Source organism: Python bivittatus, unplaced genomic scaffold (genome assembly GCF_059951505.1).
Source record: "Python bivittatus isolate LINGU-HERP-01145 unplaced genomic scaffold, Pbiv_v1 ctg000960_np1212, whole genome shotgun sequence".
Lineage (NCBI taxonomy): Eukaryota > Metazoa > Chordata > Lepidosauria > Squamata > Pythonidae > Python > Python bivittatus.
The window spans coordinates 12,344,478-12,369,121 of record NW_028277124.1 but is presented as its reverse complement, the minus strand read 5'-3'; the positions used below and the strand labels follow the sequence as shown (position 1 = coordinate 12,369,121).

The 24,644-nt window shown below is 41.4% G+C and overlaps 1 protein-coding gene across 5 annotated transcripts in view; it reads left to right on the top strand.

Moving 5' to 3' along the window:
- PROM1 (prominin 1) overlaps window positions 1–24,644 on the top strand; it is a 70,223-nt gene that overhangs the window by 20,771 nt on the left and 24,808 nt on the right. For all 5 annotated transcript variants that reach the window (XM_088131455.1, XM_088131452.1, XM_088131453.1 and 2 more), the window contains exons 4-11: window positions 1,353–1,411; window positions 10,674–10,879; window positions 13,271–13,391; window positions 14,040–14,103; window positions 15,248–15,337; window positions 18,103–18,320; window positions 20,209–20,283; window positions 21,568–21,631. In XM_088131455.1, the coding sequence (XP_087987581.1) occupies window positions 1,353–1,411; window positions 10,674–10,879; window positions 13,271–13,391; window positions 14,040–14,103; window positions 15,248–15,337; window positions 18,103–18,320; window positions 20,209–20,283; window positions 21,568–21,631 (897 nt within the window). The remainder of the gene's footprint in view (window positions 1–1,352; window positions 1,412–10,673; window positions 10,880–13,270; window positions 13,392–14,039; window positions 14,104–15,247; window positions 15,338–18,102; window positions 18,321–20,208; window positions 20,284–21,567; window positions 21,632–24,644) is intronic.

Below are 24,644 nucleotides of genomic sequence, written 5' to 3'. Positions count from 1 at the left end.
TGGTAAGGAAGAAGTTAGATTCTGGAATTGCTTACCAGGCACAATTTAAGATGTTGACATTGACCTTAATGGCTTGGGCTTGACTACACTATCTTTCTCAGTGTAGAACTATTCAGCTACTTATCACCAGGAAAGGCTCTTTGGAAGCACCCACCCGTGCCACAAATTGGGTGCTCTGGTACGGGGACTGGGCTTTCTCCTGTGTGGCTCCCAGTCTGTGGAACACACTCCCTAGGGCAGTGTTTCTCAACCTAGGGCAACCTCAATTGTCCCAGAATTCCCCAGCCGGTTGAAGTCCACCCATCTGAAAGCTGCCAAGGTTGAGAAACACTGCCCTAGGGGGATGTGTTTGGCCCCCAGGCACCTGGTATTTAGGAAGACAGTGCAAACACATCTCTTTCTCCAGGCTTTTAACTATTAATTATGTTAATAACAGACTTTATTTTTGTTGAGATTTTAATTGTATTCTGATACTTGTATACTCTGTACTCTTTTTTTGGTAAGTCACCTTGAGGGCTGGAATGAACAAAAAGGTGAGATATGACATTCAAGAGTAAGTAAATAAATAAGTGGCACTTTAATCATAGGTAATGAGGATACAATTATTTTACTGCACTCCTCTTAATTACTTGAAAAGAAAGGTGGATGCAGGAATGAATACACCCTAGTTAAATTCCAGGGATGTTTTCCTCCTGGGACCTAAGTTACTGGACTGATATGAAATATTAATCAGAATTTAGAAAATCTTTTCCTTTACCGGAAGCGAATAGCATAGGAAGTGGTTGAAATCAACTGTATACATCGTCTATGATAGCACCATCATTTTTCTAGTCCTGCCTTATGTCACAAACGTTACAAATTATGAACTTGGATATGTAGCTTGAAGAAATCGGGAAGGCTGGTCCTTCTTTTAGTCTACATCAGCTTTCTAACTGGCAGACTTTGGATATGGATGAAAAGTGAGGACTGTAAAAAGTATTTTGATGGCACTAGAAATTATCTGTTTTGCTTTGTTCAGTTCTTCGGTTTTAGCTATGTGTCTTTTCTGTCGTACATTTGCCTTCCCTTTTCAGGACCTGGTCTTAGTCTTGGGACCAATACCTGCATGGGAAAGTTTCATGGAATGACCATGCAGGACTTCTGAACACCCTAGGTATTTTTTTAACCCTAAGCATCTTAAAGACCTCTGTCAGTGGAAATGCTTATGGCATAGCTGAAACAATAAAGTAGGCCCTATCATTTCTCCATTGAATACTAGTACCCTTATTTTTAAATGGTATTTAAAAGATTTTTTTTTAAAATCTCTTTTTAGATTATCTCTAAAAGCGGGAAATGTTCTTGCTTTTTTGCAGATCTTATCAAAAAGCTAGCACAGCAGACATTTGGAAATAAGCCTGGTGATTATCAAAAGGTAATTTTACTGCTTTATTTACATATTTCCTGGAATGTGTTTGGGATTTGCTTTACAAGCTAAATACTGTTATGTTAACTCTTGCCACATCTCCTGAGTAATTTTCCAGATTCTGTAGCTCAAAACCTGCATGATGTTTCCTTTTGCTTTGTGTCCATGTAATTTACATAATTCAGTATTTTCCTAAATGATTTATGAGACTTTTAAAATCTATAAAAAATGAAAACATATTATTTCTTTTTGCATAGTGTTTCTTTTAAAAATGACAGTTTGGCTGATAACATATTGTTGCAAAAGGATATTAAAATAAACTGAGTTCTGTAAACACAGTGGAAACTTCCCATCGTGTAAAGCTCAGGCTTCTGAATGCAGTACATGTTTCTTTCTTGCATAATCAGCCTTGGGAGAATCTCTTTACATGCAATGCTTTCCATTTGAATGAAATTACACCCTTTCTGAGAGAGCATGTAGCATGGTGCTGCATGTTCATGGATGTACTAATGCTACAGAGATGGCGTGTACTTTGCTGATAACAGTCTCCTGTTGTTCAGATGGTTTCTTGCTGAGAGGATAAGAGATTGCAATCCAATCAGGAAGACCCGGAAGGAAATGTTGAATCCATCCAGTCCAACCCACTGCTATGCTTGTTCACCATTTTCCATTTTCCACTGTGAATCAGTGGTCACAGAGATGTTTTAGGAGAGCATTAGGCTCCAGAAGAAGCTTATCGTCTTCAACGGCGGCACAATGACTCCATTCTTTGTCCCATGTGGTAGTTGAACACTTCAGATTATGAAAGGGTTCTGAATGTTGTGTTTGTTGCATCATTAAGTTCTCTTACGTGCTGTCAGTATAGGTAAAGAACAGAGGTGATAAGAGAATCTGTCACACATTTTGTTGCCTGTTTCTGAATTAGGCAAAGTGGCTATGGACTATATGCAAGAATAGGTGACCAGTCGAAGAATGTAGAGCGCTGATTCTCTGTTTCAGTAGTTGTAGCAAAGCATCATGGTCCATTGCGGGAACATTCTGGTGTTCCTTGGAATATTCATTTTTGCCTCTAGAATGAGCTGATTCAGAGAAGAACAAAACGTGTCTTAGGGCTACCAGACTGGGGCTGCAAAAATCCAGAGAACCACAAGATGGTAGCAGAAAGCTATTTTCAAGGATCTTTTGCAACCCTTAGCTGGTAGCTTTAAAATCTTTTCAGGATCCTGCCTCAAATCAATGGATTTTGCAGTGTGTTATCTGTTGGTATTCATTATAAGATGGTGTTTATACAACCCTTCTGAATTCTCCCAATATTTTTCAGAAAGTGAATCTCTGGTATGTCCAGGTTGATTGAAGGGGGGAGGCTATTGGACTCTTGGGAACCTGTTTGGGGTACTGTCCCCTACTCATGAATCCAGAAAATTGCCATCAGTCTGTCTGTCTCAATAGAAAACAGGCTTCCTCCTGAAAAGATGGCTGAATTCATTTAATGGTCAGATTAACTGCAGTGACCTTTTAAAATCTATAAAAAATGAAAACATATTATTTCTTTTTGCATAGTTGCTTCTTTTAAAACTGACAGTTTGGCTGATAACATATTGTTGCAAAAGGATTTTAAGATGAACTGCTCCTCCCCCCCTCCTCCTTTTTTTGGTTTGTAGCGGTCACTAGCTAGTGTCTCACATGTATCTCTTGTGCAACTTGGACATTTTGGCAAAGAGAGGTTGTGAAAGGAAAAGAGAAGAACTAGAAAAGTGCTTCCCAGTTCCAAGCTATGAGTTGTGATTGACCAAGTGAGGTCAACATTTAGCCTCTTCTTTTGAATAGATGGAGAATTTCTCATTCTGGAGGTCATGGCAACACCATCGGTCTAAAAGTTGCAGTCGAATAAATTTATGGAGTTTCTGAACCAAATTATTGAGCCCAATTATCAGGCTGAAGTCCTTTCACTCTTCATAGTGTTTGCCACTAGAGCATGGGACCTGATTTTTATATTGTCATTATTACTCCTGTGACTTACGAAGTCAGTAATGGTGGTTCCACTTACCCATTCTGTTTAATAGGGAGAGTTTTTATAGTTTGTTTTGTGAACCTTTGATAGTTTAGAAGCAATGGAAATCCTATCCATACCATGCAAAATAAATACAGTCTACGACAAAAGACAAAAATATGAGGTTTTATTTGTGTAAATCCTGTAGTTTTCAGGCATTTCATTTTTCACTAGTTTTAGCTAACCATGTGATCAGCATAAAACTGAAATATATTGATTTTTTCCCCCCAACATCCCCTAATGGGCTCTTGGCTTAAAATAAATACCAATTATTTAAATGTTGTCTTTTGTCTAGTCTGTGTTATTCCTGCATTCTTAGAATTGTGTGGCTTTAGTTTGTATGGGGATGAAGTGTTTTCTATTCTTCTGTGCCAAATTCAGGTACAGATTTCTGGGTGTATAAAAGATCTGTTTGATGAGGGGAGAGGATGGAACTAAAAAGGGGAAGTGCCCTTCCTCCTTGCTTCTCAGTCTTGCCAGTGCATCAGGGATGAGACTGAATCATGGGAATTGAATGGGTCCCCCTTAATCTTCTGGATGTGGGAGTTGGAAGCTGTTTTTATTTTTCTGCAACCCCCTCCTTCTTGATGTAGGTTTGTGAACTGGGGGAGGTAGTCCGATGGAGGTTGTGTGGGACCCTTTTTTCAAATTATTAGGTGTCTTCACTGCAGTAATGGAGATAACAAAATTGCTTCAGTTTAGAGGATTTTGAGGATGACTAAAAGACATCACACTTTGAATGCCCTAAAAAGGACTTAGGTTATCAATGTATCCCAGAAAGCCATAACAAATTGTTTTCAGTGAAATGAAACTTGCGATGTGCAAAGTAAATGAGAACCTTGTTGAATTTCATTATTGTATCTCATGTGCTTGAATGGCGAGTCTAAATCCTTTTACATGTTGAATTGTTTTAAAAACCATGTCTGCAATGTTTATTTCCTCTTTCCCTACACTATATTTTATGTTTTCACTTATTTTTGAACAATTTGTGGAAAGACAGACAACTGATTATGAAGGCCTTTGTTTGAGAAACCAGTAAGGTCCTCCTCAGACCTCTGTCACAGATGCTTCTCTGTGAAAGTTGGTATTGGTGTGGTGGCCCTCCATCCTCAGGCAAGTTATGTCACTGCATCCTTTGCTTATTACATGAATGAGGAAAGGTTCACCACCAGCCCCAGTCCCATGACCTGAAAGCCCCATCTGCTACCATGTCCATATGAGGTGTTTCTTTGAAGAAAGAGAGCAACTGACATATAACTAGGGATTTATGCTGATGAGTTCTTCCCCAGGCCAATTCTGCTTACACCCCAGGATGTAACTGAGTAGTGGAGTGGTAAGAATTTTTTTTAAAATTTGGAACAATTCCTCTGAGTTCAGAGTGGGTTGCTTTGACTCTCCTAGTAGTATTTTGAGTTCAGAAGAGCCCTACTTTGAATGCAACATCCCGGTTTGGAACTTGAAACAACCGTTTCATGCTTGAAACGCTTCCAGAGAGGTTAAAACCACTGTTTCTAAACTCAGTACTTTGCATACCCCAGTTGATCAGCCCTGCCTCCAATGTTAGTTTAGCTCCTCTTTGAAGTGTGTTCAGATATTTCCAACTTTTTTCACTGGCTTGAGGAAACCAGAGTGTGCTGCTCTGTCCAAATCCATGTCAAGTGTTTGTGTATGAATTTTGAGCTTGGCCCCCAACATACCAGGAAAAAAAATAAATTGCACTATGTAACTCTGTAAAAAAGGCATGCTTCCAAACAAATGAAGTTTGGAATGTCTGAATCAGACATTCTGTATTGTGTCTGCTTAACTGATCACCTAAACAATCACAAATAATTGCTTTTTATAGATCCATTTTTTTTTAAAACAAGTAGAGACTTGTTTCAGGTAACCGATTTATAATTAATGGCAGGAAAGAGAAATAAACACTTTACGTCTGTTCTCAAGGGAATGAAGATTCCTCTATATCTGAACCTGTGTAAATACATTTTTCAAAGACATAAAAGCGAAGGCTGAATTAATTGCTTTTTACACAGCTGCTGTGCTGATATACCTCTGGGGATTTAACTCCCTAGATAAAGTAGTAGAAAATACATTTAAACCAAGTAGTGTTCCACTATCTAACTATTTCTGTAGGATATTAGAAAAGGAATGAAGTCCAAGTGATGTAATTCTGCCCCCAAAGCTAAAAATATGCTAATGATGACTAGTTCTGTTGAAGGAATCAATTTGAAATAAAACAAGGATTTTTAAAAACACAGCTTGTAACAGGAGGCAGTTAGTTCTCTTAGTGGAACTAGCAAATTTAAAATGTCAATTAAATGTAAAACTAAAAGTATCTTAGTTTGTCAAAGTTTTGCTTTGTAAATACTTAATGCACTTAATTACTCCTTGCTGTTATCACTTGAGTTGATGGCTGTGTAAATTCTGTGAGTGCTTTATTTATTGCTCACCTGCCTTCTTTTTATTCATGCTGCTCTGTACACCATATTCCTCTGATTTCCACAGCCCGAAAATGTTGTATTGACTCTGCAGGTAAATGTTTTTGTTGTTATCTTACTCACCCTTTGCTTCTAAAATACCATGAATTAACCCTTAACCTCATCCAACGTTGTCTTTTCAGCATCCTTTATAGCTAAAGAAAGAAAAAAATATTTCAACAAATTTGTTTGTTTATTTATTTATTTACAACATTTATAAAGCCACCCATCTTATATCGAACTCTGGGTGGCTCCCAACCAACAGTTAAAAACAACATCAATATACAATTAATACATACATATGTCTGTTAAAACCACAAACATTAATACCTGGCACCAAAGTTAAACTTCCACATGCAGTCCATCATTAAATCCTCTCATCCACCTCACCCTATCCCGATGCTTGGGGGAAAAACCAGGTCTTCAGTGCTTTTCGGAAGGCTAGGAGGGTGGGGACCTGCCGCACTTCAAGGGGAAGGGTGTTCCATAGGGCAGGGGCTGCCACAGAAAAGGCAGCTGAGCACCAACCACCCTCTCAACCGCCTTCCCTAAAAAGGGAAGGTTGGAGATTGGGTGAAAGTTGTCTAATACTGTTGGGTCCAAGGATGGGGTCTTGAGAAAGGGGCACATCACCGCCTCCTTCAAGGCAAGCGGTGCCACCCCCTCCCGCAAAGAGGCATTAGTCGCCACTTGGACCCAACCATATGCTACCTCCCGGGAGGCCCTAGCAGGTGGCTGAGCTCACGGCCCCAGGGGGCCTGTCTGCTTCCTCAAGAGCATCCGCTCGAACTCCTCCCAGATAACAAGGCTCAGATGTGTCTCCATCACCTCCAAAGGATTTCCCAGCCAGAGTCCAACTCCGAGCAAAGTCGAGCGACTTTATCTGATGGATGCCGAGAATATTCCTCACAGCGACCCTGCAAGGGCTCTCCCGGCTCCTCCTTACCCAGGAGGGACCCGACTGACTGGGCTGCTGGTCAGTTACCTGCAGATGCAATGAGGGCGGAACAGTAATTATGCTTCGCCGTCCTTATCACCTCAAAATAAATCCTAATATAGGCTCTTTCCTGTGCTTGGTCGGCCTCACTCTTTGTCTTCCTCCAGTGGTGCTTTAGGTGACTCTTCTGTCACTTCATCTCTCTGAGCTGCTTGGTAAACCATGGTGCTCTATAGGATCCACGTACACAGAGAGTCCGCACAGGCGTGATTCGGTCCATGTTCATTTCAAGCTGTGACCAGGGCCTCTGCTAAACCATGTTCCAGAGTTTTGGGAAAAGCCCCAAGCTCCCTCTGAAACTGCACTGGGACCATCAGGTGTCTGGGGTGGGGTGATCAAATAGGCTCCACCTCCCTGCGGTGGGGGGTGGCTGTGGAGAACTCTAGGGCCAAGAGAGAGTGGTCTGTCCATGGCAGGGGACTGATACTAAGGTCCCCCAAATCCAGATCACGACACCACTGCCCCGAGGCAAACACCAGATCTAACATGCGGGTAGGACCATGGATAAGTTGGACCATGTCCATGGCTGCCATGGTAGCCATGAACTCCTGCACTACCTCAGGCCCCAGACCCAGAGAAGGCAGATTGAATCCCCTGGAACCATAAGCCTGGGGAACTCCACTGCCAGCCCAGACACAGAGTCCAGGAGTGCAGACATGGATGCCGCTACACTGCGGGGGGGGGGGGGCAAGCGAGCAGCAATCCCCACTGATCCCTATGGCCCAGCCTCACAAAGAGGGTCTCACATCCAGTGATGTCTGAGCAGGGCCCCCAGTGGCCCCCAAAGATTCACGAATGACAACAGTCACACCCTCACCCCTGCCCTGGAATCATGGTTGGTGCCACACTGGAAATTCAGGACGGCACATTTCAGAGAGGGGGACACCCCCCCACACACTGTGGCCGACCAGGTTTCAGTAATATAGACCAGGTTAAGATTAAGTTGAGGATGAGGGAGGCTTTATTACATACAGACAGTCCCCTACAAACAAACAGGTTACATTCCAAGAGGTTGTCGTAAGTCCATTTTGTTCGTAAGTCCAACCAAGTAAAAAGTAAAAAAAAAAAAGAGGAGGCAGGAGGCAGGGCAGCGGTGTGGGCAGAGAAACCCTGTCTTCTGCTGCCAATGTGAGGAGCTATAGCCTGCAGACTGTGGAGAGCGCAGTGGGACAAGCTGGTGGGCGCTGTCACCAGGTGGGGTAGGAGAGGTGGCGGTGGCTCCCTGGACAAAGGGGGTGGATGTGCGGGACCCATTGCTGCCTCTCCTGCCTCACCTAGTGACAGAACGCACCACGTAAACTAACTCTTTCCGGGAACTCCAACTCCAACAAAAACCTCCAACCTCCCAGACGGCAGGAGAAGGCGGGAAAGGGTTAGTTTGTGATGTGCCAGAAACTAGCCCTTTCCCACCTTCTCCCAACTTCCAGGACCATCTTGTTCATATTGGCAAAAGTTCACCACTTGAAAGTTCGTAAGTAGGGGACTGTCTGTACTGACCTGGCATTCAGCAGCAACCGAAGTCTAGAGCCACCGAAACTCCAGCAACCGGGTCATGGGGCTGAGCACAGGGGGCCAGAACACAGTATGAGTCTTCAGTAGAGATATATAGACCTGGTCAGAGACGTTTCTGCCTCGCATTCAGTGCCCCACCCAGTCAGGGTCTCCCTCCCCCTCCCCCAAACTGACCACCTTCCTAACTTAACTTCATTCAGCTCCCCCCACCCCAAGCACCTTGCTCTCACCCAGTTGATTAGGGGAGGCTCATCCGTGGTGAGCTGTGTAAATGTAATGTAGTGGTGTTATTTACAACTGTGTTAAATGTAATGGTGTTATTTACAACGTTAATGGTGTTAATGGTGTTGAATGAAATGGTATTATTTACGACGTCATAAATGTAATGGTGTTATTTACAATGTTGTTGATTTAGCTTGGAAAATACTCCTGTCTCATGTTAAGAGAACTGTATTTAAAATATTTCTGTTTATATCTAACAAATTCCCTAACCGCACCTGAAACTAAAGTCTGCACGTTGCAGTTATTTATGCTTGAAGCTATTTTCTTTGAAGAAATGAGAAATTTCAGATGGGTTCACCGGAAAGTAATGAAGTGAAAGTGGCTTGGAGGGGACCCTGAAGTGTTTGTGGCACTCCTTTCGCACTCCGGTTAGTCTTGGGGCAGCAGAGGCAACATATATATTTATAAACAGTCCAAGTACCATTCCTTCAGTGCTTTTCAAATTTGTCAGGCGGAGCAACACACCCAACAATTAGGGAAAAGAAAGGTTAGTAAGAAGCTGAGCTGCAGTATTTTGTTTAACAGCGCCTCTAGTTCAGTGTTTCTCAACCTTGGCCGTTTTCAGATGTGTGGACTCCAACTCCCAGAATTCCCCAGCCAGCTGTGCAATTCTCCATGCTGGCTGGGGAATTCTGGGAGTTGGAGTCCACACATCTGAAAGCGGCCAAGATTGAGAAACACTGCTCTAGTCTGTTGCATTTTTGCCATTTGAAGATGTGCTAAGCACAGGGTATGTTTAGCCTTATTGGAGGCCACAACTGTGGCTTGCAGGGTGTGCACCCTGTTTCCAACCATGGTCAGCCAAAGGCTCCTGAGAATTCTGCTGCTCAGCCTGTTTGTTTCCCTGCTGGCAGGCACCATTCTCCATGGCTAATCAAATCCCCTTTTGAAAGCTAGCAGCTGGCCAGACTTAGCCAGTTTTGGTGGGTTTCAAAAAAAGCGCTAAGCAGGGTCGGATTTGCTTAATCTTTCAGTTGGAGATCAGAGAATTCTAGTTCTGTAGGCTAGAGTGGGAAATAGGGAAATAATGTTCTGAGAGGACGAGGCCAAACCTCCTCCATATTGTTGCCAAGAAAGCCGTGCTGTGCTGCGCTTGTCTGCCTGCCTGCCTGCCTGCCTCCCTCCCTCCTAAGATTTCTGTGGCTGCCCACTCAGAAAAATGTGACTCCAAGCAGTGTACAACAATAAAAACAAAAATACAGTAGATCCCATGAAAAAAGAACCAGAAATCACAAAACAAGACATGCAGTCGGAGCACACCACCATATATTACCCCTTGCAGGACAAGCTCACCTCATGTGGGCCCATGCATGTCCCTGCAGGAGATCTTCAGAGATGCTTCTCAGTTTGAGCTTGTAATGCTTGAACTATAATATTTTGAGGTCTTATGGAAGCACTTTTTGCTTTCCTTGGATCCCTTTTTCATGGACCTGAACTGCACTATGTGCACTGTTTACAGTGGTTCTCTTGAAGACTCAAGGAGGTCCAGATATTTCATTCCCCTATCTTTTGGGGAAAAAAGATCCAGAGTGACTTGGTCAGGTCAGAGGTAGAATGAGAACGATCTGTTTGGCTGGGACCCTTTCACCCACACACTGATGTTGCTGAAGCTGCAGTTCCGCTTTTGGAAAACGGTGAATTCAGTAGGGATCTCCAGATGTCCCAGTTTCAAATGTGCTGTTATGTTGAGCTGGAGATTGCTCTCCTGCCCTGGTGCGTCTGTGTGCCCTTTCCCAAAGCAGAAAGGGGAGAGAGGGGCCAGTAGTGCCTTCTGCCTCTCCTGTCTGGAGCTCAGGAGAGGGTTACATCCAACGGGTGGTAGTTCCCTCGTTCAAGAAACACGTCAAGCCCTTCTGTGGGACGATCGTGTTGGGAACCAGTTCAGTTCCATTCTGCATCAGCCTCACCAGCCCCACCTTTGAGCTGTAACACCTGCCTCTTCTCTCCAAACTGCAGGCAGTTTACTATGAAATTGGCTTCATCGTCGCAGCCGCCCTGGGGATCCTGTTTGTCCTGTTGCTTCCACTGATCGGCCTCTGTTTCTGCCTGTGCCGGTGCTGTGACAATTGCGGTGGGGAAATGCACCAGCGGCAGAAGAAGAACGCCGACTGTCGGAGGGGCTGCTTTGCCAGCCTCCTCTTGGCAGCCACGTTGCTAAGCAGGCAAGCTAAACACAGAGTAAATTTTGCTTGGCTGCAGAAGTACAAAGTCTGGCCTATTATTTATGGAGGCTTGGTTGGGTCAGGAATAATGCCCATGTGCTTAAAGAAGGAAAGGCCTCTAACTTTCTTTTTATGATAGTTATCAGAAACCTCAGCTCTTCATGATGGAGATGAAGCATTTTGGAATTTATCATTAACTTGGATTTTCAGTCCCCTTAGGAAAAGCGGAAATCTAGAAGTGCAAGCCATTTTCTCTTGAGCTCCTCTGCAATTTATTTTGCGGTAAACCACCTACAGATTTATCTCCTCTCCCAAGGCAATACATTCAGATGAAAGAAGAGCTGAATATGGTCACTCCAGATAGATCAGCTATATGTTATATGTTCAGAGAAGACTAAGTACAGGGTCTTGCTTGTAAATTTAAAACCTTTCAGGGGAGACAAAGATAAAATACAAGACTTCTGGCTTAGTATCTCCAGCACTTAAAAGATGGACATTTAAATCATGGGCCTCTTATGTTACCAATTGGTGAATGGACTGCCAAGAACTGTTCATGCTAAATTCATGAAACAATTAAGAAGTGTTGTTGTTGTTTAGATTTATATCCTGCCTCCCCCCTCCCACAAAGCTTAAGGCAGCTCACATGAGGATTTCCCTTCATTTTATCCAGAACAACAACCCAGTGAGGCAGGCTGGACCAAGTCCCCCAGGGAACCTCTGTGGCTGGGGATACAGGAGAACCAGGGTCTTCCTCTTCCTAGTCTTAACCCCTTTCCCACTCCATCACAAGGCTCTTAGGAAGCCCAAATATTGCACTGGAAACATTTTAGAAGACTGAAGGATGTATTTGGTCTTTCGTAATGTGAAGAAAAAGGTAAAAGAACAAGTTGCCTCTGGAGAGTCTGGTTGTTGGGATAGGAGATGGCTCTCCTCACTTTTGATATGGCTGTCTGTTGTGTAATTCTTTCCTTTTTGCAAGCTGCAAAATACCCATTAAAATAAATACATAAATTAATTAAAATGCGGCCCTGAGTATCAGAATCAGAAATAATGCTATTTTTCTACCTCTGTTAAGTTGCATTGGGCCCACCATCAGTTGCTCTCATCTGAAACAAACTTTCAACAGCCTGCACTGGAATACCAGTTAGAAACATCTCACATAAGTGTACAACGTAAACGCTCACATATCGGAGTATATTTATTCCATCATCTTGTTTAAGACAGTTGTACACCAGGGAGACAAAACATTTGCACTGCAATCTATGACTTGCACCTTCCAGTAGGTAGTATGTTAAGTTACCCTGCTTCTGAACATGCAGGTTCCATGTATATGGTGTAAAAAGGCTAAGCCACCTAGGCTAATGAGACCTGGGGAGGGGATGAGAACCCTTCCTGAGCAACAGGTTTTAGTTCCCAGTGAGCTGAGTTTTGTAGAGCTTATGTGGAGTCACACAGCCAGATCTTCTCAAACTCCAGGGTTCTGTCTCCAGTCCCACCCGATTGGCCATATTTCTTATGGTCGCCCAGAGTCTTTTGAAATGGGTGGTCATAACAAATTTAATAAAATAAGTAAATAAAATAAAAATCTCAGGCAGTCAAACTTTACTGGATCCACTGAAGACCTCCCTCACCTGTTCTTCCTCCTGGGTGTGATTGCCTCTTGAGAAAGGGGCAAAATACAGTGATGAAACATTGACTGAGGTGGCCTCTGGAAGGACCTTCTCCATTCTTCCTCATCCTGAGCAGTTGCAAAGGCATTCTCCAACAAAATGTGCAGACAACTCCAGCTCCATCTTTGAAGGTCTTGAATCCTTAATAAAGAAAAACATTCTGTTTTCTTTATGTTCACCATTTGTATCTTGCTTTTCTGTCCATAGAGCACCATTTGCTTGGAACATCATATTATCTATCAATTCTCTTTCTAAGCCACAACTGTTTATGTATAAATCTTGTGAAGCCTTTTCCCCCAGCAACTGTTGAAAATGGGTGCTACAGTAACAACATGAAACAACTCAGATCTATTGAAGACTGTTAATTTTTGTTGACCAACCCTGCCAACAGTAGCTTTGAGAATCTTCTCAAATTCTCACTTCCGTTCTTCTTAACGCGCTAGTGTTCAGCTCAACAGATTATTTGGACCCCGCCCAAAGATATGAATTTAAAACCATTGGTCAGGTTAAATCATTGTTACCTACACTAACTAAGATGGATCCCAGTTTTGGTTTTCTTAAATGGGTATTAACAGACAGCAACATATGTGGCCATATTTTCAACTTCAGTATCAGAAATAGCTTTGTCGTAATTTTACTATGCTTGGAGCCAGATAACAATATCATTTAACTCTACAAACATAAAGTCATCCTTTCTCCTGTATTCTGTTTTGTTACCTAGTATTGGGGTGTTTGTTGCTTATGCGGCTAACCAGCATCTCACAAGCCAAGTCCGGGGAGCCAAGAAACTGGTGAACAGTAATTTCAGAGACCTTCGGATTTTCCTGAATGGAACTCCTGGGGTAATGTAACATTTTTCTCTGGGTGGCTTCATGTTGTGTTATGTAATAGGCATGGAGTGATCCTGTGGCTGAATTCAATTTTACATTTACGTTGTACAAGATACTAAAAATATTATTAATATCATGCCAAGTATCATTTATGATGAAGGACAGTTATTAAAACTGAACTCATACCCAATAATGGATTGTGCTAATTGTAGCATACACCATTAATTACAACAATGCGCACCACTTTTGTTTTTAACTCCTCCAGTAAGCACGGGCATCTTGCCACGATAAACATGGACATCTAACCTTTTGAGGGGAAGGTGGCTTTGAGTAGATGATCTGTCTGATCCTCCATCCATTTACCCCAGTTAGATGTCTCTTGGAAACTCAGAAGAGTGTAATCGCGCACTTTCACTCAAGTTCACCAGCAGCTAAAATTAAGAGCTTATGTAGCCACCATGATTAGAGATAAATTCTCATCAGGCTATGAAGAAGACTGGATACTGAAGCCTCATCTATCTCATAAAGCTGGAATTCAACAGCTTTTGTGATGCTGTGAGGTGACCTCCGGAAATGGAAACAATGCTTAGATAGGTGACTATTACTGCATTGGTATATTTGGGTATGTGATTAGTTCTGTGCATGTTGGTTTATTTTTAGCAAATCGACTATTTGGTGAATCAGTATAACACCACCAAGAAGAAAGCACTTTCTGATCTTAATAGTAAGTATATTCAACGGGATTTTTAAGAGACTTGCATCAGATAGAGCTTGTTTTCATGGCTTCTGCAGCTCATTTTGCAGCTCAGGATTACAATACTCGTATTATGAAACATGCTATCTAAGTGCTAAGTCTAAAATGCTAAATAACAGAAATATCAAAGTGTTAAATAACAGGTTTAGGTGTTACACAATGAGTTAAGATCTCAAGGAAGTTTGGCAGGACAGTTGGATTATTACGAGGCTATGAATAGTGTTAATTAGCAAAGGAAATTCTTCTCAAGGTGGTTTCTCTAAAGGAATTTTCTCACCCGGGGGAGAAGCATCACTCTGCTCTCACAAAGAATGTGCATCTGGGAATGTTTTTTCCTGTGAAACAGAAGCAGAAGACAGACAGGAGTTGCCACCCTGTTGTGTCAAGTAGAATTTATGGGAATTTATGCCAAAGGGAAGGCTGGCTGACTAGAAGGTTCTCAAAATTGCGTAGAAGCAGTATTCATAGAATACAATAGTACAATACGCAGTATGCACAAGTGTTGCATTTAGTGACAGACTGAATCTTTTTGTGTGTGCCTTTGAGTCAATATTGACTTCTGGTGACTGCTTGGACTAGTCCCTGCAGTTTTCTTGGCAAGATTTCAAAAGTGTTTTGCCCTTGCCTCCTTCTTCCTAAGGCAGAGAGAGAGAGGTCTGAAGTCACCAGCTGGCTTTGTTCTTAAGGTGGGACCAGAACTCATGGTCTCCCAGTTTCTACCCTGGTCTCTTAACCACTACACCAAACTGGCTTTCAGACTGAGCACACCTAATGAGAAAGTCCAAAATTTGGGTGACACCAAAGAAATGTTATCTATGTTGCAAGTTCAAAAGGGATAATCATAAAGAACTAGTGTTCCTAATAGTTAAGATTCCTGGACAGTGTGTCCTATTTGTTATTTAACACCACTTCAAATCAATGACCAGAGTTTGTGTGTGTTTTAATCGAACTAGAATTTAATCTTGGTTATAGTTCAAGAAAACTAATGGAGTGGGGGGAGAATTGTTAATTTACATGCTGTTTGAGTTGTAGCTAACGTGTGGCATTTAAATGCAAAGTTGTACACCCAGTTATTGGCAGTTGACTTTCTTCCCACCATCTCCTTCTCCAACAGATGTTGGGACAGTGCTTGGCAGTCAAGTCTGGGAACAGCTGGGAAAGGAGGTTCGCCCTGCTCTCGATGCAGCCCTCACCATGGCAGGAGGTAAAAGGACCACTGTTGCTAGTGTTAGCAACTTCCCTGCATTTATAAATGTCTGTCAAGTTTTGGGGATACGGTTGGGTTGCAAAAGTTAAAGCCATGCAACCATCGGATTGCTGAAATGCCTCCTACAATGTGCCCCTGGCCCCTCAAATGCAATCACTCACAGATTGCAACTTCTTTCTTCTTTTTTACCATAACTCTGCAAAGGTACCTCCATAGGTTTCTTTGAAAGCTCTAAAGTGACCCTCTCTCTTTCATCATATGATGTCACCAACTCCTGGTTGAAAACTAGGAACTTTGAAATAACGCCAAAATATTTAGATTGATTGGAGACTGAATATTCACTATGCCATTAACAAGAACACACCCACAAAATGCATGAAAATTGCTAGACAATGGGGGTGCTTGAGGATTCCCCCTGCCATGTATCCACTATCTAGCTTTTCCTCTAGGGACAGTCCACAGCTGTATGCCAAAATTTAGGCACCCCTGGTCCAACTGTACATTTCCGTGAATCCCTAAGTGAACAGAAGCTGATCAAACTCTGCATGGGAGGGTGTCCACACTTCTTTGCCTCCCTTATTCACTGTCTCCTCATTCTGAATCTGCAGACAGCGGCACATAATTCGTAAGCACACATTCATATTTGCAGAAAGATCTTGTGCTTCAATTTGTACCATGCAAAGGTGACGTCAGCTTCTGTGCACTTACGGATTCGTTGGAAGTTAGAGTTTGATCAGGGGTGTCTAAACTTCTGCATCCAATTGGTACGGATGTGACTTTGTCATGGAGAAAAGTAGTTGAGTGGAGGGTACGTGGCAGGGGAAGATAGGCAGGCAAGGGTTAAGCATTCCACCTCTATCTGCTGGTCTCCCCACAGTTTAACCCAGTACTTCTCCACCTTGGCAACTTTAAGATGGGTGGAGTTCAACTCCCAGAATTCCCCAGCCAGCCATGCTGGCTGGGGAATTCTGGGAGTTGAAGTCCATCTATCTTAAAGTTGCCAAGGTGGAGAAACACTGGGTTAACCCATCACCTCACTGCTTTGCAGCTGTTGGGAGAATTAGCTTCCTGTTCTTGGACTGCTTGAATGTGTGCTTTCAGCTGTAGTTCCCATGAAGATGAACCATACAAAGTGCCAAATATCCCAGCTGGTAGAGCATAGTTAGAAGGGCCACCCTTCTTAATGGTAGAAACTCTGTGTTGGCCATCAAACGTGTTTGCATTTTTCAACCTTTATCCTGCACTCTTTCTTTTATTTTTCGGTCTTGAAGTCAAAGTGGAAAGGGCCATTCAAGGTAAAATTATCTCGAATGCATTTTGTGAAGTGCCTCCTCTAGTTTCAACCCTCTGCACGTTTGTCTTGTCATATTTCTCTTCTTTTCAGCAATTCATGGTTTTGCTCCTTGGGTCAGATCCCAACAGCGTAGTTTGCCCATTAGTTGTGGCTGCCATCTATAACTTACTTATTCCTGCAAACCTTGTTAAAACCAGCAGGGCTGCTCTGGAGCAAAAGGCTATGGATTGAAGCTTATAGTGCTTGTATGTTGTAAACAGCAACATGTTCCCAGCCCCTCAGCCTAGCAGATATGTGGAAGTGATGGAAAATGTGCATTAGTAGCAAGCACCTGCCATTTGTTTCTACTGTAAGGTTTGTTGGCGAAAGGGGATGGAGGAAAAATAACAATTTTAATTTGATTTCTACTGATTTTGTTTATTTTTGGCCCAGTGTAGGGTGTATTGCATTTCAGATTTGATTCTTAAAAGGTACTTCGGAATATGTGGGAGCACAGACATCTGCATCTACCGAAGTGAAACCTTTTCCTGGGATTGTGTGGCTGCCCTCTGCAGTTGCCATCTGCAAAGATGTAGCTGCTTTAAAGAGTTGTAGGTAGATGCTATATTTGCAACCCCATACACTCCAAATAATCCTTTTAGAATAAAATCTGAAGCATTTCACTGCTTTAGTAGATGTAACACTTCAGACTTTACAGTGGTTAATACTAAAGGTGTACAAAACAGTTTGAAATCAAAATGTTCCAACCCCAAAGAGACCTGTTCCAGTTTCAGAACAGCTGCTACGAAGTTGGAGTGATCTTCCAAGAAGTGTTCCAGCGTCAGATCAAGAGGATCCAACATACTAGAAATGGTCTGATCACAAAATGGAACATTCTAGCTGCAAACTGGCAGTCCATTTCAAGAACTTTGCTTTAGACATCTCCAAATGTCCAGAGAAATCTGAGAGAGATATCTATGTTCCCTTGCAACAGAAGATATTCTAAAACACTTTAGCATAGCAAACTAAATTTTGATGGTATTAAACCTCTTCAGGTACTAGTTTATGGTCAATGCTTAATCTTTCAGAGATGACGTTTAACTTTCAACAAGAATAATACACAGTTTAAACATTTTGAATAAAACAATAATCAAATGTCTGTTCATGCCACTTAGACCTATCTACATAAATACCAAATTTATTTCACATTTCTGTTTCAATAAAAGCATATGTAGAAAATCTAAAGCTTTTAATATAGACACTTGTAGCATATTTAGCAAAGAAGGACCAGTTCTGGTCTTTGATAGCTATCCAGGCTAAAGAAGTTTAACCTCTCTTTTCTTAGGACACTGCTTTCCTGCTAATCATCATTAATTTTTCAGTGGTTCTTTCAGGTTGTGTATCCTGTATCTAGATGATGGACAATGCAAATGTAAGATTAAACCATAGCATGCAGATTGCATTGAACCTGATCTTTTTACCACTGTAGCTATTAGAGAGACAAAGGAGGCCCTGGAGAATGTGAGTGGGTCTCTGGAAGTGTTACAAGAGGGCACTGAGAAGCTGGATGCCAACCTGACGGATGTGACGGGAGACTTGATTGATACTCTTAATGATTCAGCCTGCACGGCTACCCAGGTTGCTTCAACTTGCAAGCTTATCAGAAATTCTTTGAATCAGCTGACCATCAGTGCCAACTACAGCAAGGTAAGCTGTCTCCTCCATGCTTCTTTAAAAGGGTTGGCCTTTTCCTCTTCAGAAGAAAGATAGGGCTTGCTTGGCTGAATGTTGAGGAGATAGAAAACTCATACACTGGGTAAAGAGTGTGGATTCTCTTGCTGTGCCAAATGTTTATGAGGTGTCTTAAACCAAATGGACTGCCTTCATTTCCACACTCCTTAGATTCCCTCCATGTTGCAGAAAAATATGGACTTTTAGAGCATCTTGCCATGGTCTATACTTGTAAGGAAGGTTGACTTTCAGGGAAATACGTCTGTCCTCACAGAACATTTTATTTGAAGGTAGTCCAATAAACGCTTCAGTGACTATAAGAACCATTAACAAGTTAATTTGTGAAACTTCTGTATCTGTTAAATCTTATTGTTCATTCAGTGGTCTACTTGGCAGTGTAAATCTGGAACGGCACATAGTTTCTGTTGAATTGTATGATGTGCATTTTTAAGGGAAATGATCAAATACATGTTCCAAAGTTAAGCTGAGACTAGTTTCTCAGCAACACTGTTTCTGTGACAATAGCTGAAATCATCATAAGAAAGCCGTTTGCATCCATTGCGCAAATACTTTAGTGTGTTTGTGAAGAAGACAGATAAAATATTTGGTTTAGATGGATAGAGTTAGGAAACTCTAGTAGCATATCTCTGAATTGTTGGTGATAAATCGGATATGATCACTATTGCCAGGTACTGCTTCCACACGCCCTAAAGAATGGAAGCATGTTGCTGTTCCTGGTGCCCCTCCATCTTACCTGGTGGCTCTTGCTTTATGTACTTCAAGAGAGAGAGAGAAAAAGCCGAATACCTACATGTAACTGTAAGGGAAGCATTATAGTGACCTTGGAAGTTATAATGAAGTGGAACCTAACTCAGTTTTGAGAGTCTGATAAAAAATCTAAGAGCTACAGCAGAACAAATGCCTCTCTTTTGTTATATTTCCCCTTCTGTTAGGAGATCCCTTTTCCATTTATCTAAAACAAGGCTATGTTTCTTTTCTCTCTCTCCCTCTCCCTCTCCCTCTCCCTCTCCCTCTCCCTCTCCCTCTCCCTCTCCCTCTCCCTCTCCCTCTCCTCTCTCCTCTCTCCTCAAAGAAGTTATCTTTACAATGGCAGGGTCATCTTAAATTGTTGAGAATGCTACAATGGAGGCAGATTTTGTTTTTTATCTAATCTGTCTATCTAATCTTTCTTTGGTGGGGGAATTGGATTAAACTGAGGATCATCTTTCTTTCAAGTAAAAGTGTCAACTCCCTAACAAAGTGTCAACTCCGTAACAAAGAGAATCAATGAAATATACATATTTTCAAGGAACCTTCTGGTCCACTGAAACCAGAGGATTAGCAGTACAGTGCTAGTAGAATATAAGGGTGTCAATTATCCTCCCACCCAAATTTTCTAAAGTTCCCCAAATTAGATTGAAATACTTTTAATTAAAAAAAAAAACTGCTGTGGGAAGTGACACCCACATCAGTCTTCAGTGCACGCAGATGATTGACTACCATTATGTTGACTAATGTAGAAAATCTGATCTGAGTCTTGGCATAAAGATTTAAACAATCTCAGAGCATCATGAACCTCTCTGTTTGTGTTACATCTGCAGCTCACATGAAAATCAATTTTATTGATTAGTTGGAAGGCCAGAGAAATAATTTTAAAAATCTGCTTCTCCCACAGCAGAAGCTGTAACATAAAACAAAAAACACAAATGTTTTCAGTGAGTGCCTGAATTTGCAAGAACAGTGAAGGAAAGTTTAGGATGCCATATGTAAGATTAGGATAATACAGTAGTATAATCAGCAAAACTTTGAGTACTTCTTCTATAGATTGCAAGATTAACCTGGGATCATTTTTCCCTCCTTTTAGTTACCAGGAGTGAGCTCTCAACTTGCCAAGGTCAACGAAGTCCTTAAAATCGACCTTTCCAGCCTCATTCAAAAGGTGTGATCATGCCTGGCTGAGACACATATATTGGGCTCACATGTTACATCCCAAATGCCATTCTGTTGTTTGCTTTGTTGCTTTGGATATTCATAAATTGTTCCAACAAGCAGATGCATAAATACGGAAGGTGTGCACAGAGGAAGCTCATAGTTTCTCTGCTAATGTTTTCTACCATTTGGAGCTGAAATAAAAGCAGAAACATAATTTAATCTTCTTTAGCACAAGGCAACTTATATGTCAGTTTTTAAAAATCCTTTATGTGTGGCACGTATCTTCTGCTGATTTGGGATGGAGTATCCTGTTCCGAAAATCTCAGTGCTCATGACTTTCATCCTGTCTCATTCTCCTGACTGCTAACAATTAGTTGCTTCTGCCTCAGGACTGGAAGTCTTTGTACCATCCAAGTTGGGAAGTGCAAATTGTTCAGATGTTTCTTTTCTTTGCACTTCCATGCAACTTGTGGACATATAAGATACTTTTGCATCTGCTTGTGGATGATGCTTATGATATCTGAAGCCATTGATTTCTTAGGATTGGTAAGTTCCTACCCACATTTAGGACTTAGAGCTAGAGCACAAGTGATGCTACACATTATTAGTTGATCTTGATTGTGCAAATCACAAGGGTCCTGTTCCTAAAACACCCTGAACTGGGTTGTTGAGGACAGGAGCTGGGGGATAGCTGTGTCACGGGAAATCAGAGAGGGTTCAGTTGAGCCAGTCAGCTAAAATAAAATAAGTAATAAATAAATAGGTTGTGGGGACAAGACCAGTGTATTTGTAGGCAGCTCACAGATTCACAGAGGGTCATTCTCTGTATGTTGATGCCTCTCACGTATTAGAGGAGAAGAGTAATTTTCCCCTTCGCGTCACACCTCAAGAACACACAAACTCAGAGTGAGCTGAAGAAGAGAGCCGAATGTGAATTGGTCCTTGGTGAAGTTTTTGCCTGAATAAAAGCTGGCCATCTTCTAATGTTTTTGAGGTGATGGCTAAGAACACATGTCCACCTACTCTTCCACCAGGCCTCGCCTGCTGCTAATGAATAGGGCCTTCAATGAGCTCATCTAGTGGTGAGAGTGTGGAATGTATGTGTTTGTGGGAAAGCAAGTATACATCTGGAATAAATGCTCCCTTAAATTCTGCTTGCAATTTATATTCCAGTTTCTAAAAGTTAAAATGGAGTGGTAATGTACAGAGTTACATTAACGAGGCTCTTGTTAAATACAGAAATAAATGTTATCTTTTGTAACTAAGATATTGTTGGATGCGTTCATTCCAGGGTTATGCAGCATTTAATGACACTCCTGACTTGGTGCGCAATCAAACAAAGAACATTTTATCAGGTAAGGAGGATTAGGGAATTAATTTGCTGACTGCAAAAGTGATTGGAGTATACAATTAAATAGAAAACAATGGGAAACTCCCTACTTTAAAAAAATGAGAAAAAACAATTAAAATATAGGCAATATAGGTTATTAAATAGACACTAGATACAGTATATGCAAAGTTTGGTGATTCTGAATTGCCCTATTTTTCGCAACCCTAGTAGGCATCTAGGGTTGTTTTTGAGTATTGCTTCATCATAATCTTGGTTATTTAGGATTGAACAGGAGTGTTTTTATTCATTATGAGAGGCATACAATCTCAGCACGGCTATGGAAAAGAGCTCTTATCAAGGGAAGCAATAAAAATGAGAGAATAAGACAGTTTGAAAGGGGAATAGTAGTAATCTAGCTATGTAAACTTGGTCCCTGATTCAGGAATGTGAGCCTACTTACACAATAGCCTGAAGACTTCCTTGTGAAAAGAACAACTGTAGTGTCTGCTCAGGAGTAAGGTGCTCTTGTGAATAGTCAGCTCTAAGATGGAAATTACTGAGGAGGCAACCACCAGGCCTGAACAATACTTGGAGCATGGTGACTTACAAGCTTTCTTGGCTGATTCTTCTCCTGGTGTTCCTGCTGGACGTAGTGTAGTTTATTAGTGACAGCCCATTACAGTTAGCCCCCAAAACAGAGCCAAATCAGAACATCATCCATGAGCTCTAGATAATAGTACTAAATAGTGGTATTGGCTTACCATAATGAGTTGCTGATGCACATGAGAATCTAAAGGAGAGAGGCCAAGGAAGGAAGGAGATCTTGAGGAGAGGAGCAAGGCTGATGTAGGGAAATGTTTGGATAAAGCATATGAAGACCCACCTAGGAAGGGACTGAGATGTCCTTCTCACCTCTCTATGCATTGACTTACTAAGCAAAAATAATGTACAAAGCAGTGGTATAGAATCTTCATGTAGAAAGGTTGATCATGGATTCTCTTTATTATCAGTTCCCAGGGAGTTGGAAGCCAAAGAAAGGTTGAATATTGCTTTGAACTTTCTATATGAATTAACTTCTTTTCCAGTAAATTTCCTTTTCATACAAACCTTTTAATTTTTTATCCCCAAATTAACATTTAGAATCCTTCAAGAACCAGGTAATTTGCTTTGAGGTCCAAATTTGGTCTGTGAACTTCTGGTTGACCATTTCAGACATTATTTTAGAAGTATGTAACTTCTTTTCCTGAGATAAGTCCTTGCATGCTATAAAAAGAACCAAAGAAAGTGTTTATTAACCTCTTATAATTTTCATTCTTGCATATGGATCCCTTCTGCCATTATAAACAGCTGTACCTTGTAAGTTTTCAAAGAGCATGGAATTGATGTATACATAAACATATGCATATGCATGCCTTGTCAAAAAAATAAAAATAAAGTGAAATTATTCCCAGAATGTCTTTTTCAACTAGGGATATGTTAAAAGCAAAACAGTTTATTAGTCAGTTATTTTTAATATGCTTTACACAAAGGCCCCACTACTTTCATGGAAATTACATAGCACTTTCTGCATCGTGAAAGGACATGGGTTTGAAAACATTCAGACTATTTCTTCTCATAGCAAACTTTAAAAATGCCAGCCATAGGTAGTGCTGATGTAACTTGGTGCAAACTATTTTTTAAAGTTGATCAGTGTATATTTAGTCTGCCACTAAGGAGAAAAAAAATCAGATATAGTATCTTCAACCTGATGCCAGATATTGATATGCAAGCCAGGTATTGCTTGCAGTCAGATAGAGATGCTGACCACCTACTTAAATACAACTGTTTTCATCCCTGAAAGTCCCAGTTCATTTCTTTTTCAGAATTCCTGGTAGATTTTCTTGATGGCAGAAGATAAAAGATTTTGAAGGGCATCCTTAAATTTCATGGAGAGACTTTATATGTTGCTTTTAGCAGATCCTTAGAAACTGATGGAGTTTTAAATTTCACATTATTTTTAATACATATTGACAGTTATGGTTTTTCCCATTACAAAGTATTTTAATAGAGGCTGCCATATTCTTTTGCAGGTCCGTATTACTTCTATAAGCAGGCATTGTTACCGCTGTGTAGATAACATATCAGAATGTCTCTTATACGTATATGATAGAGTTGTTTAGGGAATTTAAAAGAAGTAAGTAAAATAACTACTATTGTCTCTACCCCTACTTGTGCAGTGAAAAGGCTCTGGACCTGTTCTTTTGCTATTCCAGATTGATATCTCAATCCAGAATCAGAATTCTTTCCATGGCAGTGTAAGGCTGTCTGGAGAAAAAAAATGAATGAACTGGTTTAGACATGCCTAAATATGTTAACTTGTTTTAGAAAGATTTGGATGATCAATCAAAGAGAGTGAATTCAAGCTACAGTTCCGTTCATACCATATTCCCAGTAGGGTGAAGGTTGTGTGCATAGAAAACAAGGGTCTGGTAGGCCTATAGGGAATTCTGAAAAAGTGTCTCAGGCACAATTACAAAATTGCTGCCATGGGGCAGCAAACCTTCCAAACTTTCAAATCGCCTCCCCCCATCCCATCTCACCTTCCCAGCACAGGGTATTAACTTCCTCCAGTTATTTATTTTTCTCTCTTTTAAGAAGACCCTCATAAAACAGACCTTCTCCATTTCCTCCCCAAGCAGACGCTCATAGGGAACTTCTCTGTTTTTTTTCTTCCTCCTGTTGGTTAGCATTAGGCTTCCTTGTCTCACCCCGTTGCTCTCAATAGCTCAGGTGCTTCACTTTGCTAGTTCCCAGTCTTCCTGCTTTCCAGAGTCATCCCAGCCTGTTCCTGCTCCCAGGTCCTCCCTCTTGCATTATTCTCTTTCTCAAATTTCAGATGTCCTCTTGATTTCTCTGGGCTCCAATTAGACCAAAAGATGTTCTTAAGAAGTCAAGATGGTGGACAGCAGGTAAGAGCTGGAGCCCAGAGGCATCAGGAGGACAAGTGCTGAAGGCCTGTTTCACTTGGAAATGCTTCTGGCTTCTGCCCTCTCTGTAAA